This window comes from Netta rufina, assembly GCF_964035555.1.
Source record: "Netta rufina genome assembly, chromosome: 3".
NCBI lineage: Eukaryota > Metazoa > Chordata > Aves > Anseriformes > Anatidae > Netta > Netta rufina.
Window position 1 is genome coordinate 106,521,198 of NC_140125.1, and position 18,424 is coordinate 106,539,621.

The 18,424-nt window shown below is 41.0% G+C and overlaps 1 protein-coding gene across 1 annotated transcript; it reads left to right on the forward strand.

The window, feature by feature from the left end:
* Positions 1 to 4,688: 4,688 nt before the first annotated feature.
* On the forward strand, positions 4,689 to 13,990 carry SLC66A3 (solute carrier family 66 member 3). Its single transcript, XM_084283485.1, has 7 exons — positions 4,689 to 4,846; positions 6,837 to 6,919; positions 7,399 to 7,468; positions 8,085 to 8,142; positions 9,388 to 9,508; positions 10,664 to 10,705; positions 12,199 to 13,990. The coding sequence occupies exons 1-7, from the start codon at positions 4,704 to 4,706 to the stop codon at positions 12,285 to 12,287; spliced, it is 606 nt and encodes a 201-aa protein (XP_084139611.1). The 5' UTR covers positions 4,689 to 4,703; the 3' UTR covers positions 12,288 to 13,990.
* Positions 13,991 to 18,424: the final 4,434 nt, after the last annotated feature.

The window sequence follows — 18,424 nt, forward strand, 5'->3', positions numbered from 1 at the left end:
TGTTTTAAAAGATTGGATTGATGATTCTGATCATGTTCCTTAGAAACATGAAATTAAAAGCTGTTTCTTGACCTTTAAATTATCCTAAAGTAGTAGCTAAATGGGTTTTCCTACAAATAACATCTCATCGTGCTGTGAAAATTACTGCATGAACAGTAAGGTTCCTACAACAGAGAAGGGAGAGAACAGATACATACAAACAGTTGGATGGACAACAGAGGCCAGGTCCAGGCATTGCATGTTGGTATGTACTGTGCACATGCATTGTTTGCCTTTTATAAAGAACACTCTATAAAAGAATATTTCTGAATTAAAGTCCTACTTAAAGCAGATAATTTTCTTGTTCACAAAAAGTGTTTTTGTTTGTTTGTTTTTGTCTTCTGGTTTTAGAAATGAACAATAATTTGTTAGTGCCTCAAGCTGCTTTAGTAAAACTCCCTAAAGTGGGATGTCTATCTTAAAAATTACTTGCTCCGCTGAATCCATGTGAGCTATGCAAGGGGCACTTGCATGCTTCTGTAAATCACAGCCCTAACCACAGCCCTCTCCTGTCCCAGAAGGGATAGATGCCAAAGGCTGACGTCTGCTTGTAACCTCCTCAAAGCCTCTCACAGGGGTTGTATGTACCCACAAAACCACCATTACTTAGAAATGGGATTTCCAAATATCTGGGATTAAAGCCTCACCTCAGCACTCCACCTCTATGCCAGGCTGGTGGAGCAAAATTGCTCCAAATGGCTTTTAAATGGCTTCCCAGGCAATGCCAACAGGAAACTCTTGTTTGGCATACATTGATTGACAAACTGCATTAAAAATGATCTGCAAATATATAAGCATAATAGCTGTAAAATGCTGAGATCTGGTTTCATTCTATGACTTTGACCAGATCGCTTCAAACTCCATATCAAGTTTCCCCATTTCCTAATGGTCAACTACCTATAGTACTACTACTATATATAGTACAACTACTATATATAACCTGTGAATTAACAAGGTCTGCTGAAATATGCTCACCTTCTCAGCTCTCACTGGGGCCTCTGCTGTTTGAGTGGCTCAGATGCAAATGTGGATCTAGAACAAGGCCGGCTCCAGATCTGAAAGCTACAGATCAACCTGCTTACTCAGGTACAAGCTTGAAGTAGGTTTTCTGTGTAGAAGGGACAACTCCAAATTTAACATGGAAATCAATCTCACAAGTCTCCATATAAACCAGTTAATCTGTTTTATTTTCTTTCTTCCAGTTCTTTGGCTTTGCTAGGTTTTGGGCTAGGTTTTGGGTTAGGTTTCTAAGTGTGTGTGGTAAGGGGCAGTTTTGGTATTCTACATTCTTTCAGTACTCCTTTTTGGTTAACCATATAACTTAAGATAACATGCCATTACCCAGAATGGCCTTTGGTTAACTGAATAAGGCATTTCACAGAGCACAGACTGAATCAACAGGGTGGTGTTTTCTGTTTTTTTGCTTATGGTATTTTCATTCAATTTGTGATGTGTCTGTCCAGCCTAACCTCAAGTAAATCCTACATAAACACTGCCACGTTTTCAGCTTGCCACATATATAAAACATACTGCATTTTAAACCTATGATCTACATGCGACCTCCAGTGTTTCTTTTCTACTCCTGCCCTGCACACTTGTACACCACCACCTCAAACATGAAGTACAGAGGAATCCACTGAACTTCCTTAGCAAGAGGAGGTTCTCCAAATGACTCTTCGGTCAACCCTGCCACTGAGGAGCCTCTGCTGCAGTTTGACCACCCAGTTTGTTGAAGGCTGCCTGCAATGTGCAATCATCTACACAGCTGCTGAGAATGGCCTCTACCCCTTTGTCAGGCAGTTCATAGAAAAAAACAAGACAGTATTGAACCCAGTGTCATCCCCTGAGAAACAAACACCCACAATTTGGCCACGCACAGGACATCAGTCTGCTAACCACTAAGCCTTGTTCCTTAGTTTTCCACCAGCCTTGTGGTCTTCCCATCCGTCCCCTATCTCTCCAGATTCACATGAAATGAGACCAGGCCAAAGGCCCAGTTGAAGTGAAGGTAAATGGTATCCACTGCTCTTCCCCTCATCCTCCAAGCCAGCTAACTCACAGAAGGCAATCAGGCCAATTCAGGCACAATTTGCTCTTGCTAAATCCAAAACAGCTGCTCCCAGCCACACTCTTGTCTATCAGAACCTGGAAATGGCCAGAGGAGGCCAATATGGAGCATGTGCTCCATAATATTCCTGGGAACTGAGGTTAGGTTGACCAGCCTGTAGCTCCCTGGATCCTTTTTCTTGCCAAAAGACAGGGAATAACATTTGCCTTTTTCCAGTCATTGGGAAATGACCTCTGCTAACCATCAACCCTCCAAAGATGATAAATGTCAGTGGTCTTGCAATAACGTCAACCAGCTCCTTCTGCAAGCTCAGATTCATCCCATCTGGTCCAGCAGAGCAGTCTTTGTCCAGATCTCTTCAGCAGTCCTAATTCTTTCCCTACCACAGACAGTATTTCACTCTCTCCAACTGTGCCCCTAGGCTCATGGAACCTGAGGGGCCTGTGAGTAGACCTTGCTTGTAAAAACAGACAAAAGAAGGCAATGGCCATGTTGGCGTCTTCCCTGCCCTACCACATGAAGGAGATGTGAGCAGTGTGCTCACATTTTCCTTCATCTTTCTCTTCTTGCAGAAGTGCTTATTGGAAGCTTTTTTTCTCCTTGACATCCTTCACCGATTTCAACTAAGAAATTGAAACAGAGTACTAAGAATTTCTTATTAACAAACAAATAAAAGCATTTTTCATTGGTTCATTATGTAATGCCATACACTAATCCTGGGCTGTGCAGCACCATGACACTTGTTTTTCCCCTAAGTGGCTACTTAGGTGACCACTAACACACACACACAGCAATACAATTACACAGACACGACAGGGGAAGGAGAGTAGGTCTTTGTCTAACTGATTGCTTGCAATACGAAGCAAAATTTTGAAAGCTGCAATGCCGACTAAATGTAAACATTGCATGTCTTTGTTAAAATATGAAAACAGTTGGATAAAAGTATGCTCATGGAGCTGCTTAATAGCTTGAGTTCAGTTCAGCTTCTTGATTATTTCTAGCAGGATAGAAGGCAGTGAGTATTATCAGTATTTTTGGAGCACTTTGTTGAAGCTGCACCCACACAGCAATGCAAATATACAAATTCTACCTTAACTATTTCTCTATTATTCCCAGATTATCTGAAATGCCAAACACATCTATATCACAGGCCTAATTTTAAATGAGCATGAGATAACTTCTTGTGACGGGTTACTCAACTCTTTTCCAAGTACATAATACTCCCACAAGGCTGAAAACTCAGTTTATCAAGAAAATCTTGGAACAGTAATTATTTTAAGCTATTTTCAAGTTTTGCTTTCTTTTAGAGTTTGTCTTTGAAAAGGTTGATTCATTTGAATTATATTGACAGATCGTAGTTTTTAAATTAGAATTCTGCATTTTGAGAGGCCATTTTTTGAGATTTTATGTATGCATGCATACATCCATGTTTTATGACTGATTTACACAGAGGCTGACATGATTTACAAATTAGGCATTAGTAATATTATTGTTTTGAAGTGCCACTAAATGCATATGGAATGAATGCAATAAATCTGTTTGTCAAAGCATATTATTGAAACCATTGAAAAAAAAAAAAAAAGAGTAAAATTGCAGAAGAGCAGAAACTGAATTGTATAAGGACCATCAGTCTAATATAAATACAGCTTTCATAAGAATGCTAAAAGTTTTATGCCTGCAAATAACCCTGAATGTTATTGCAATTATGCTGTAGGTAAAAACCTGAATTAATGGTATGGATTTGACACTTTGAGTAATCCCAGCCAAATGCAGGCATGAAAGAGCCAAGATCCTGTATCCGTGTGATCAGTACAAACACGCATTCCTCAGAGAATGGCTTTCACTTAGTTCTAACAATCTGGTAGGTACAAAAGCTTTAAAAACAGCACTTTCCTATTTTTGTGCGCAACTGTGTATGGTAGGTAGGTGTTATGTTCCAGGAAAGCTACTCCAGCTCTCATTATTTGACAAGAATAATGTTCAGAAACTTAAAGCTTTTTATTTATTTATTTACTTATTTATTTTTTATTTCTGTACAACCAGAACTGACACTGCCAAAACCACACCGTGCCTACTGATGGAGCCGGCACTGTGATGATTGAGACAGGGTGGCCTAAAAACCTGGGGGGCTGAAGGAGACTTCAGTTTGGGGTAGCAAACCGAAATTCGCCCTCGATCTCTGTGCTTCTCAACATCTCCCAAAGCACTGCTGAGATCCACTACTCCAAGGTGAACGCAACCTGTGGCGGACCCTTTACACGAACACCCTGCGACCATGGCTGTGGGACTGTCATTTTGGGGGACAGCAAGGAGGAATTTCAGGCTCGGAGCTCCTAGCCCCGAGCATGGGGCTCCTTGTGGGGCAGTTTTAGGGGAGTATATGGTTTTAGGGGAGCCCAGCGGGGCCGGGCCGGGCCTCGCCCTTGCTGCGGCCGCCCGGGGGAGCTCGGGGCGGAGATGGCGGTGCCCGGGCGCCATCAGCTGCTCCGTGAGGGCCGCCCCATGGCAGCGGGGCCGGGCCGGGCGCTGCTCCCCGCCCCTCCGAGCCGTGGCGAGCCGAGCCGTGCCGGGCCGAGCCGGGTTCCCCATCGCCGGCATGGCCCCAACGCTGCTGGAGCTGGCTCACTGGAGCACCTGGGCGGTGTGCGCCGTGCTCAAGCTGCCGCAGCTGGCGGCCGTGCTGGCGGCCGGCTCGGCGAGGGGGGTCAGCCTCGGCAGCCTGCTGCTGGAGCTGGCCGGGTAAGGCCGGGCACGGGTAGGGGAGGCGAGGCCGGGAGGGGAGTCGGGGGGGTGGCAGCGCCGAGCCCAGGGGCTGCGGGCTCCGGAGGGGGCAGCCGAGGCGCCCCCGCAGCCAGCAGCGGTTCTCCCTGACGGCTGGCAGCGGGGTGGGGTGCTGCCTCAAGCCAGCCCTTTTCCTTTCGGTTTTATAAAAGCGGCGTTTTTTATAGAGAGGTCCGGTTCTGCAGCCTCCACAGAGCCGGCATCCTGCTTCGTGTGACGCACAGACCTTTTTTTAACCCAAACTTCCCATTTCTGAACACTGCGCTGTTCAGACACTCTTGTGAGACCAGCGCAGGCTACCCGTGTAGTTAGAGACGATACCTGCTGTGGGATTTAAGCCATATAATCGAGTTATTAGCTGGTCCATGAGCCCTGTCGTGCAGGTGATGGTACCAGTTAGGCAGGATTCTTTCACCCAAGGAAGTAAAATATAATCATTCTTTAAGAAGATTACAAGCCTTGTCTGACTCGGAAGGGTTTTTTTCAGCCTGCAGTAATCATACGTTGGTTGGGCTTATTAAATCTTGCTGGAAGAGGATTGTACGGAGTGGAAAATAAATAAGCCACGGACGTGCACGCACAGATTTGGGTATGAGTCTGTGCAAAAGAGCGCCCTGAGACATCTTGTGTGTGCCAAGCGAAGCGGTGGAGGAGACAACGGCTGGGCAGAGGCTGCCAGCGCCGAGCCGCACTAGCAAAGGGTTTTTCACTCCAAAGCATCACCTTGTGAGCATGGTTTATGCTTTGTACACTTCAGAACTGAACCAAATTCTAGTTCCAGCAGAGAAGACTTACCTAAAGTCCCGGGCAAACAGCCGTAGTAACATTTTAAAACCATTTCATGTGTGTTGGTGAATACTAAAAAGGCTTTGTAAGTGACCACACTGCCATAGGTTCTAGGCCTGCCATGTGTTGAGGACAGAACTAACTATTCAGGAAAAGTTTCAGGGAGGCTTTTTTGAAACATTTACTGGGACTATTTGCTTGTTTAGTAGGCCTACTTATCCTTTAAAGACTTGGGGTCCAGCTGCAGAGAGTTATGGCCTACAGGCACACACTGGGATGGTTCTGCAGAGACCCAGTGCAGTGACCTGCCAAAGGAGTGACACAGATGAATGGTGCGATGCCAAGGGCTATAATTTGACAGTACAAGGAATAAGACTTGTCGGCAGTTCTGGACAGAATTCAGATATGCAAATTGTGAATATTGTAAAAGCCAGTTACCTAAAAGGCAGGCAGTTCCTCATGTATATCCTCAGAGATCTTTCTGTTTTCTTCTAGACTCTGCAGCTTTGAAGTTCCTGTCTAACTTCATGGACTTGCATGAAAGTTGAAGAAAGTAAAGAAAGCATGATAACAGCTCAGTTCCTTTTAGATACTGTATTGTGAAGTAGCAGGAAGGAGAATAATTGCCATTGTTTTGTGCAGTTAAGAGCAGACTCTCAATCTGACCAGTACAGCTACATGAGGTAATCTTGTAACAGTGTAGTCTGGATGGTTTGGAAAATATTTCTTACTCCAGTAAGGCTTATTTAATTTATAGGTGAAACTATGAACATAGATTAAAAAAAAAATCAGAACTATAACAGATGTGCCAAGGCAGATGCAAAGAGAAGGCAGTCTTTAAGGTCTGGAAACCTTTGTTTCTTTCTCACCAGTTGTAATTAATGAAATTATGCCTTTCATACTCTGACACAGAGACCTTGACAAGAAGTGTGGGCAGCTCTCTACATCTTGTTCTATTTGAAGATAACAAGAATAGACCATAGAATCATCAGGCCTGTGCTTTGTGTTCATATTTGTTTGATCAGTTTGACAGCAGGGGCTACACCTATCTGGATCCTTTTGGCACAACCAAAAGATAGTTTAAAAGACAATAAAAAAGAAGTTGTGAAGGAGCTGTCCTGTTCCTTTGTACAGTCATGCTGTTTTGTGTCTTTTTGTTCAGCTTCCTCGTGTTCCTGAGGTACCAGATTTATTATGGTTACCCTCTGCAGACATACCTGGAATATCCCATCCTCATTGCACAAGGTAATCCTTTGTAAGCGTGGTTTGGGAAATGAGGCAGGGCTCCTTCTACATGCAGAGGCTCTGCATGCAGGTAGAGTATTCCACTGTAATGATGTGAATCCATCGACTGATTCCAGCAGGGGTTGGGGGAAAGAGGCAGTGAACATCTCAAGTATAATTGAGCTCTTGTATGTGTTATGAAAATTGATGGTCAGGTAGAGCAGAAAGATCTAATTAATCCACTCAGTGGAGTTGTAGTATAAGCTCACCCTTTATCCAGTGGCACCCTGTGGAGGAGAAGCTGTATAAACACCCCAGACTCGCAAAAAGCTTCATTTTGGAGCTTGCAGTGTTTCCGACTTCCATTGAATTTGAGAGACAAACCTCTAAGAAACCAGTGTCCCATAGACATGGTGCCCCATGGAGCTAATTCTTGTTGTCTAGGAGTGTTTGGGCCCTCTCTCTCCCTTCTCTGACAAGCAATCCTTTATCTGTTTCAGATGCTGTTCTCCTTTTGTTTGTTCTGCGTTTCAATGGAAACATGAAACGAGCTTTGCTCTATGCAGCCATGTATCCTTTAAAATCTGGCAATTAGTTTATGTAGCATGTTTGGTAGTTCTTCACATAGCAGTATCATTTGCTTGGTACTACTGTCAGAAATCGTATCCAGCCACCTGCCTCTCACCGTGCATTCCACATCCCCAAGTTATTTCTTGGATCACTGTAGATCTCTGCGTGAGGTAAACTTGGCATGTGGCTATGGCTAGAAGGCCCACGACTGCTAAGGAGTCTGACCTGTTCCTAATTTACATCTTTGCTAGAGATGCAGGGTACAAATCATGAATCTTCTGTCTCTGCTTCCTGCCCATGCAGGTTGTACTTGCTATGACAAAGACAGTAGTGTTCGTTTTTAAAACATACGTAGGATTTGGGCTTAAATCTCAAGCTGTGTGCATTGGAGCAGGTCTTGAGAAACCCCAGGCACTGTTCAACCAAGGACTGTGAAAAATAGGAGCACTTAGTGCTTCTACCGGTGCTTAATATGTTTTATCCAGATTTAAACTCTATTATAGACTATACAATAATATTATTTCCAGATGTTAAAAAAAATAGTAATTTCCCAGACAGTTTAGAGAGCTTTGGTATCCTGGCATTTTCAGTGCTATGAAACTTAACATGCTGTAAGGTTTTGGGGAGGTTGGTACGTGCTAACGCTGCGGAAGTGGATAATAGACCTGGCCATGGTAAGTGCTGCATGATTGTTTGAAATCATGTCCACATATTAAATCATTTTTTGTGGAAGTCTTTATCGTTGAAATCTCTCCTTACACTTGGAAGAATTCATCATTTAGTTCAGCTTTCAGAACAAACAACCAGTTTCCAAATACAGCTGTTTCTTTCACTTCTGTGTGTGGCTTGAAAACATAGCACTTACATTACAGACTGGGGGGAGGGGGCGGGGGGGAATGTTCTGAGGTATAGTTATGTAAATTGTGTTGGGTTGGGTTGAGAGTGTTAGAAATGCTGGTGTGACCTTGTCACAAAAATGCTAAAAGTAGCAAAGGTTTAAGATGTCCTCATACGTCCTACTGGCATAATCCCCATTGGTAGACCTTTAATACGAAAGGTAAAAGAACACAGCATCAGTCGAAGCATTTGAAATGTGGAGTGTTAAATATATCACAAGATCTTTTTTCCATCTAGCCCTAGAATTTCCAAAGAAAACTTATTATTTGATAATTCCCCTCGTAGGTTAAAGATGTCTTTGCCCTTTTTATCACAAGAGAGGAAGTTAGAGTTAATTCCAGATGAACTGGAACTGCTAATGTAAAAAGTAATGCAAATAAGGATAAAAGCTTCTGAGTCTAGTACCAATCCTTACTTACAAGGGAAAACCAAGCATTGACCAAAGACGCACACGGAGGGACTTTGCAAAATCCCCCTTACAAAGATGACAGGTTGAATAGTCTTTTCCCTTCATTACATTTTTTTCCCCACCAATTGGACTCATTTTCCACACATTCTTGTCAGTTTTCTCATTCTTTTCTGGTTTTGTTTGCCAGACGTAATGGTAACAGATGGTATGAATCAACCTTGCTGTTTAGACTACATCAGTCTCATTTTAGCTAACTTTCATAATCAGTTTTAAGGAGCAGGTTGAGAGGCTTTTTTTTTTCTCCTTGTATTATATTTGCCTCAATCAACTATTTTCCAACAGTAATAGCAGTTGTGCTCTCTGAGCTTCTTCTTGAGCAGTACCTCAGAAATCAGTCCCATGCTTCTGGAAACTTTAATTTTGTGCTTCACGGTTCCTTAGTACAAAACTGTAACGCTTAAGTTGCAAAATACTAAGAAAGCATATATTTTTTTTTCTATTCTAAATGAAAAAAAAATAGTCTGATTTTATAGTAAGGTATATGCTGACAGCCATAAGCTTAACACTCAGCACAATGGCAGGGGTTCATTCTCTCTCTTTACGTGCTTTTCAGAATTTGTGCACGTTCATCAGCGCGGCAAGTAAGCTGGCTCAGCTGCGGTGTCTCTGGCAGACAAAGGATTCTGGACAAGTGAGCGCCTTGACCTGGAGCATGTCTGCATACACCTGTGCAAGTAAGCTATGGATGGGCAGCTTGGTGCAAAGCACAGAGATCACATTTTTTGAAGCCATCTTTGCTCCTAATGCTGTCAATAGGTCTTTACTCAAATGTGTATCTTGCCTAATGCAGTTTCACTTAGTGCTGACTGCTGAGACTCAGATACCACAGTCAATCAAGTATTATTGACACTAGCTGAGTCAGAGTGCCACCTGGATTTAGAAAACATGCAAAAATGGTCAAAGAATCTCGATGCAGATGAAATAATTGAGAGTGCCTTCATGAAGAAAAGATTTCAGTGTTCTAGAATTCAATAGAATTACCACTGATCCATCATGAAAAGGTGCTAAATTTTGTAGCTATGTCAACAAACAACACTAATTCTAAAAGCCATCTACAAATTATACTTAATGCTAAATACCTTTAATTATGTCTCCATGTAAATACTTTTTATCAACAAAAGAGAATTTAAGAATATATCAAGAACAGGGAGTTGTGCAGTTCATATGTTAATTACCTAGTGGCCAGCATAAACATTTCTACAGCTGTTTATCAGAAATACCTTTGTCATATTCACAAACCTTGTTTAAAATATCCTTACTGTAAAACATAGCACTGCTGAATCTATTTCCCTGTGAAACCAGTGTTTGTAAGTCAATAATTAGAAGTTGTGGTATGTCAGCTGAACAATGGTAGTAATCCTTGTAAATGGTTCCCTGTTCCGGATGTGAAATAATTAGCATTTAGATTTGTTGTGGGAAGGGAAACTGAATTCCTCATACTTGCAGAAGCCTAAAAGCATGCAGGTGAACATTTACAAAGGTTGTCACACTAACTCAATTGTGGGTGTAACCCAGTATCAACTGTGGAAGGAGGGGGGAGAACTGAAAGAGAAGCAGTAAACACTGACCACATCCTATTTAGGGACAGATTTTTTATATATCTCTATCAATTATTTTCTAATTAAAAAAGGCCCTTAGTACAGTGCCACTCAGCTGTGAGAGCTTGATCTCTGGGACGAAACCAGTCAATCCACTAAAAGTGGCAACGTGTATACAACATATATTTTCATGCCATATTATCTGCTATTGTGAAACAGAGATTTCATCAGTTTATGAAAGTATAAGCATGTTGTATCTAATCCACTAACCACAATTCCTCCAATTTACAGCAAGAATATTTACAACTGTAGTGACTACAAATGATCTCTCAGGTGAGTATGAGAACAGTTTACCTTCCAGACTAATAGCTGCCATAGTAGTTTTTAACTGCTTCGTAAAAGCAGTTAAAGTGGCTTAAAATAAATATTTTGCAGCTAATATAATTATAAAGAAAATTTATTTAACATCTTCTTATCATCCTGTGAAAAAGTGTGATCCCAAGAAAACTGAAAGAACTAAAGAGTGCAGCAGGTTTATCAAAATCAAGAGTCAGTAGATGCAAGAACAGTAACAGAATCACATTATACTTTATCTGGTGGATTCTTTTTCTTGTTCAAAGCTAGAAATTCCAGCAGAAACATCATCTGAGTGTATTTTTGTTTGAGCAGTCCTCTGCAGCACAGTAAGGCTCTAGTTTTACAAGCAGTTAAAATGGCTCTTTCACTGGAAAAGCAAGTCCCCTTTTCAATTCCTTATTTCCACCCTTGTGCGTGCTGCCTGCTGTATGCCTGGCTAAAGGTGTATGGGGCCATGCAGTTAACTGGATCGCCAAAGAACTGGCATAATGCTTATGGCAGAAGTATGATCTGAGCCCAGTTCAGCCACAGCTACACACCTCTGCAGATTACAGGTGAGAGGTATGTTGAGGAGAGGAAGGAAGGGAGAAAATGCTGTCTTGACAGTGCTAGTAAAACCAAATCACTTGAAAGTAAAGCTGGCTCTGGTTACAGCGACTTTTGAAAATATAACACAGCACACTTTGGAACATGAAAGAGATGGCAGCAAACATTGACACTATGCAGCTCTAATGGAAAATGTTTCACGTTAACTTCTAGCACTTAACAGTTCGGTGTGTTTATCTCGGTTTCATGCAGGCATATGAAACTGTCAAAGATGACTTATTTGTGAAGCAAGGTTTCACGTACATTTCTGTCAATGTTCCATCTCCCACACGGGTATTAGATGTACCTGTACTTCAAACTGTGGTCTCAAAGGTAGTAATACTCTGCTTCCTTTGATTTAAAAACAATGTGAAAGTTAATCAAGATACTGGAAAACAGTTTTGTTTTGTGTTTTTTTTTTTTTTTCCTCTCATTAAAGTCTGACAGATACAAGTATTTCCTGTATCCCCAAAGTGTAAGCTTAACAGATGGCAGTAGAGAATCTCTATTATAAACAACACGCAACCATAAAGGACACAGAAGCTGCGGCTCCAAGTTTAAGGCTAGGTGTAAATATAAATTTTTATGAGGCTACTCAGAATTGTGCTATTTTGCTGGTTTTGTTACAAAACAATTAAAGATGTATTATTTTCAGATATTGCTTGCAAATGTGAAATGCTCTTTTCTGCTCTGTTTACTTTGAGAAGTTCTGGGTTCCGGAACATGGTAATTTAAACCAATTGGCTGAAATGAGTTGCAGAATGGGAACCAGCCAATTTGTACACCAGGAGAAGTTTACAAAACAACGTGTCTTCTGAAAATGACAGCAGTTGATTTTTTTTTGGAATTACGCTTACAAGATTTTCTTTTTTTTTCCCTTTTAGTTCTCATCCGTTTCATAACCATGCTCATTCTCAATATTTGGGTCACAGTCACAATTCTGCGCTACAGGAAAACTAAAAAGACTGATTAGAAGACACATCAGCACACAACATAAAAACCAAATGAGTAAACAGATATAATTAAGCTTAAACAACAAAACTAAAGTTGAGGCAGCTCTCTCTCTTAAGCTTCATTTTTATCTCTAAACATATTTAGTACATTCCTGCTTATTTTCTCTTAGAAATAATTCTTTTAAGATACTTAATTTAAGCAGCGTATTTTTATTGGTTATTTAAGAGAAGTTTTACTGATACCACATTTTCTATGGAGTTTTTTACTAAATGGACAAGGTATTTTGTATTTAGATGTTTATATATTCTCCTACCACTGCAGTACTTTCTGATTACACAGAACCAATTATTTTATTCAATTATACAAGAGCTATTTTTTGCCAACGTATCAACTCGTCTTTCTGCATCTGCTGCAAGTTTGAAAACAACAGATGCTTGTCTTTTTCTTGCAAGCATCCCAGTTAAGTTAGGTATTAACCATCTATATTTTAGGATGAAGAAAATCTGAATAAAAGGCCCAATTCAGAATAATGTTGTAAAGGTGTTTTACGTAGTCACAAATCCAGCTGGGCCTGCAGTGCTTGCATGCAACACTTAACCAGTACAATGTATACAGCTGATACAGGATACCCCTGGTCATTTTCTATAATGTATAGAAAAAAGTGTAGAAATTTTCTGTTTCTATACTGAGTTTTTATTATAAGAGCAAAAACTCAGTTATGTATTCTTCTTTTTCAACCTGAACATTCAGGAATAAACTGTTTTGGGAACAGAAGAAACTGGAAGGTATAGAAATGAATGGTATTTTGAGCTACAGAGTTAAAAATACTGTTCAAGCAGAAGTCCTGAACTGATGCCCAGTCTCGAAATGCAATCCATATGGGCAGTGACCCATTTACAAGGGCAGCTTGATGCATCAAGGCAAACTCATCTCCAGTGTTTTTTGATGATACTACTCCATGATTTATTACTTTTTAACCTGTCTGTCCCGAAGAATTTGAAGACTTCCATTGAATTTTTACTTTGGAGATTTTAATCGGTTAGTAGTAGGTATATTTAAATAGGGAAAAGTATATTCTTGAATATTGTAGCAGGATTTTATTTTTGGAGGTAGTACCGTTCCAGCCAAAAGTTACAGAAGTAACCAGAGTAGTACAGTAACCATTCATCTCTCATTATGTTCTCCAAAATGAAAAAAATAGGCCTTTTCAGAAGAGATTTTATAGTATTACTTTTGATCGGCATGCTAAAACCCAGGCACCCTTGATCCTGACATGCTTGAAAACTATGGGAAGACTCGGAAGACTCCATTGACTGTGTTTGAGGCAGGCTTTCCTTGCAACGTGCTAAACCTTTGGACTCTACTAGAGCAGCAAGATCTGCAAAAGCCAGTTTACACGGGGAGAAAAGCCTACCCTGCAATCTCACTGAGACCTTGACTATCAGAAAATACAGCTGCTTTGTAAGCTCTGGTTTTGGGGTGGGAAGAAGTATGTCTGTGGACATACGATTTCATGTATCTCACATTATTGAGAGCAAGTTAAAAGATTAGTTTTTTTACTGCTCCAATAAATCTGTATAAATGCTCGGAAGTTTCTATGGTGGTTGAGAGAGTAACTGTAAACATTCTGCTATTGATTTACTAAAGCTGTGTTAAATATCTGAACTGGTCTGAATAATTTGGTGGCAGGTGGCATGTTATACATTTTCCCGGTCATGTTAATAAATGGTGTTAATCATGATTGATTCATGTCATTCTTACAGTGAATTTTCACTATGCATTCAATTTTTAATTCTGTCTCTGTTTTTGGAGAGAAAATAAAATGTTCTTTATAGGTCATGAATGGGCAGCTTTCATCTTAATATTCAAAGCATCAGTCTGTGTATCAACCTGTAAAACGCTAAAGAACTCCAGCATCTTAAAGGAAAAAAAAACACATCTCATCTCCTTTTTTTTTAAAAGCCTCTTGTTAGAGAAAGATTTGCTTAGAGACAAAACCCAGTTATTGGCGTCTTTCATACTCCTGAGTGATGCTGTAGCAAAATAAAGAGCATTTTTTGGCTCGATGATCAGCATTTGTTTTTTTCACCATAAAATGTTGAAAGTACATTTAAGAAAGGTTCTGTACAGGTTACTTAATATATCTAGAATAAATCATCTTGGAAAATTGTGGGAAATAAAGAAAAGAAACGGCCGGATAATCCACAAACTTAAGTAAAGTAATTCTGTGGACTTGGAAAGCTGGACCAGGAGTTGTCGCTCAAGCTGCATGGGATATAGAACAAATCAGAAGGTAGCAGCAGGTAGTTTCACATACTTTTAATTTATTTCTCTCTTTCTTTCTCTTCTTTTCTAATGGAGAATAATGTCTTTAATTTTTCTAAGGTAGAAACATGGTCAAGTCCTGGGCAAGCCCCATGGAAGTGTAGCTCCCTCCAGTACGTAAACCATAATCTTCCCAAGTAGCTGGATTAAAGGCAATAGCTTTAGCCAAGATAGGGAGGACAAATCTTGTTAAACTTGTCATTCAGTGGTACCAGGGTGGATGCAAGCAAGTGCAGCAGCTGGCCAAAGGCACGCAGGAGTAGCATCTTGGACCTGTTTTACTGTGGTCAGCTAGTGAGTAACTTTTATCCACAGGGCTGGAAGTAACACTTCTCCAGTCACAGAGCCTGTTGAAGCGCTGAATTACACACCCAGCACCTACTCGCACCAATTCACAACCTGCTGACAGGCTAAACCAGCTTTTCTTGGCTTGGAAGGTGTGGGGTCTCCTGGGGCTTTCAAAAAGTATGCATTTTCTTGCCCGTGACAGTACAAAACTTGAATTCTAGTACAGCCTACTGAAATTTGAGAATAACCCCAAACCTCTCCAGCTATGAGCTATGAGCTATGCATTTGGTAATGGATAAGCTTGGTGGCATGGATCATTTGGTGACAAAGCTCAGTTTAACAGTATGAAAGAGAAGACATTTATCATGACATGCGGTATCCAAAAAAAAAAAAAAAGAAAAGAGAAAGAAAAAAAAGAGGACAGGATTCCAGAGAGAACAGGTTGCAGTTTTAGATGTAGACAATAGAAGACTGAATGGGTTTAACTTTTCCCAAAAGCCTACTTCTGAACAGGAGTTGTATACAAACGCATACAGGCACCTCCCTTCCTTTCAGGCATCCCTAACACTTGGTGGTTTGCACAGAGTAAGACCACGTAGACATGGGTGTGTTTCATTGCATTGCTCTAATCCAGGAAAAGATTGTATTGCTTGGACGACTCAGAACTCCCTGTCCCTGAGCCTTGTCTGCTGGCTTGTGTGTGCATGTAGCTGCTTCCTAACCTGGCTCTGCTAAAGCAATCCAACAAAACAGGACAGAAAGGGGTGGGGAATGGGACTTGCACTGTAACTGCTGGAGTCCAGAAGGAGGCTTTTACAGCAGATGGACTCTGGAGAAAATCATCCACAATTAGCTAACAAGTCTCAGGCAGCCTTCATTAGGTCTTCTACATTGCTCTTCCCCCACCACTCAGAGCTCACAGGAAGAATTATCAGAATTGTGGAGATCAACATAAATGGGGTGGTTTCCCAGCCATGCATTTTTGATGATGAATAAATTACTTCCTTTATAATTCTCTTCAGGCTGATTTATTCCATTCCATTCCATATTCTTCACTGATAATCACAGATCACTGATAGTTGAGATTCATATTCATGTATGTAGCAGAACATGAAATGTTCTGAACAATGCCCCAGTTTGGTATATAAGGAAGCTGAAAATTGTTGGAAAAGAAAAAAATAAAACCATAGAATTGGGTGTTATTAAATCTACTAAATTCTTAGTTTTTGCTGGAATTTAATTTGCTTGTATTTGAGCTTCACTCCTCCAGGACACTTAAGATTTTTCAGATATAATGTCTGTTAGGGTCAAATAGGTGTCCAAGAGCCACGATGAACATTACTCAAGAACCTACCAATTAATCACTGTTTTGCTGTTGTTCAACTGCCAGTGGTTTAAACAAGTACTTCTATATATTATGTGGTATTATTTATTCACAGGAAGAGCACTGTAAGAGGGTATACACCTTGTTTTATCTGTCAAGTATTCTGGAAACCAAAGGACAGAATCTGCACTAGGCTAAATGTGACAAGAAAAGCCAGCTAATAATGATTCAAATTGAATAGTAACGTGGCTCCATGCTAAAACATAATTTTACCTACCAGCTTACTGTAATTGCAAGTCTTCTGTGTATATGCCTGCTTTGGGATGTACATAATTTCCACTTTTGACTTTGGGGACATTAGTCAGCAGTACCAAGGTGCTGACCCGTCTCATACTATACTAAAAGCATAAATGGAAAAATTTGCTTCCTATGCCTCAGTGTCCCCCTGACACGTAAAGCACAGTCAGCACTCTACTGAAGGGTAAAATTGAGCCCGTGTAAAACATATTTTTAAGTTATGCACTTACTGTAAAGAAATTGTTGCCTTTGAGGTATTGACTATATACAGATTTCACTGAGCTGACTTCCAGAATGACTCATCTTGGGAGACTTTAAATTGTTTTCCCTGAAGTGCACAATCAGCAGGACTTAACAGCAGTTCTCGTGGTCTTTCTGATCTTCAGGATATTTTCTTACTTCAGTGATGCTGATGCTTTTTTATAAGCTTGGGTGTATGCTCACCTGTCCAGTAACAAAACTCAGGTTGCTGTAGCTCTGAATGGTACAGGGGAGCTCCAATACTGCATTTATCAAGCTCTTCCATCACTCCAGAGTGGACATGCAGCCACACAGATCCTACCAATGTTTGTATGAATCCCGGTCATCCTCCAGTACAACAAGGCTGTAATACACCAGACAACATCACACAGGTTCATGGAACCATAGGACCCAGCAAATCAACATGAGTCTTGAAGTTGCAGACCTACCTGTGGCCTGCACCTAGCTCCAAGATTAGCTTCCAAAGCCTGTCTTAAAGACAGAACACGGTTACAGAGACCCCACTGGGCCCAGCGAATGTAAGGGTGTTCAAGCAGCGGGCTTCCTGGCTCTGTCAGAACAGTGAAGGTGTTAAATATCTCAGAAAACTCCAAAAAAAATGTTTCCACCAATTCACTTGTTAATGAAAAGTAGCACTCACTGAGATATGTCGCTAACAGGGCAATTTAGTGCTTAAGCTCCAAGCAGCTGGCAAGCTGAGGGAACAAGGAGGATTGGCAGTGATCCCGCAGGCCTTGTGCACTCCTTGTTTGGTGGCTGTGCTTACCAAATGGTGCAACAGCATCCTGGGGGAGAGAATTCCTGGAGAGCTGGAAGGGGTGATGACAAATGACAAGATGAACTGGATTACCTAAGAGACACACTGGGATGTGACGGTGTAAATCTACACGTACAAGCAGGCTCACATTTCTGAACGTTCAAGGCCTAGACCTCAAAATGGGGGTGATACGACTGAAGTGTCACACTCAGTTGCCTTGGTTGTGAAGGCATTGCTACGTAGCTTCTCCAAGCAACCAAAAAAGGGCCAAACGGACATAAAACTGCTGCTCTCTTCCCGTTCGTTTCAGGGGGAAGAGGTTTCTTTCCAGAGTTCTTTAGTTATGCAGGAATACATACAGTTAAGGCTTCATAACTTTGCTCCCTCGTACAGCAGTTCTTTAACTTTCATTTTGAAAGATCACTTTAATCTTGTGGCTTCTGTAAGATTAATGAAACAAGAGCAGTATTGATCAAATCTAGCTGCACACTTGCAATAGCAAGTATTAGACAGTAACTTGACATTCGTACCCTGCTAAAGCAATACTTCCTGCCTTCCAAGGGGCAAAGATCCAAAACCCCAATCTTTATAACAAGACCTGGTAATTAGCAGCCCTGTGCTAATAAATTACAGTTCCTCTCATTAGTATCTTGGAACTATGGTTTTACATTCATTGTAGTAATTTCTGGAGTGAACTAGACTGGATGTGTTTAGACAGTGTTCCCATACATTTCAGCAGACGTGTCCCATGTTTTAGATGAGTGTGTCTGAGTACAACATTGTCTACTTTATAGGTAACTTAACAAAAAGTATGAATTAGTCTTCGAACTGCTCTGCCAACATCTTTTACGGAGATCCAGATGAAAACTCCTTCCCACTTTGAATTATCCCCATAAAGGATAAT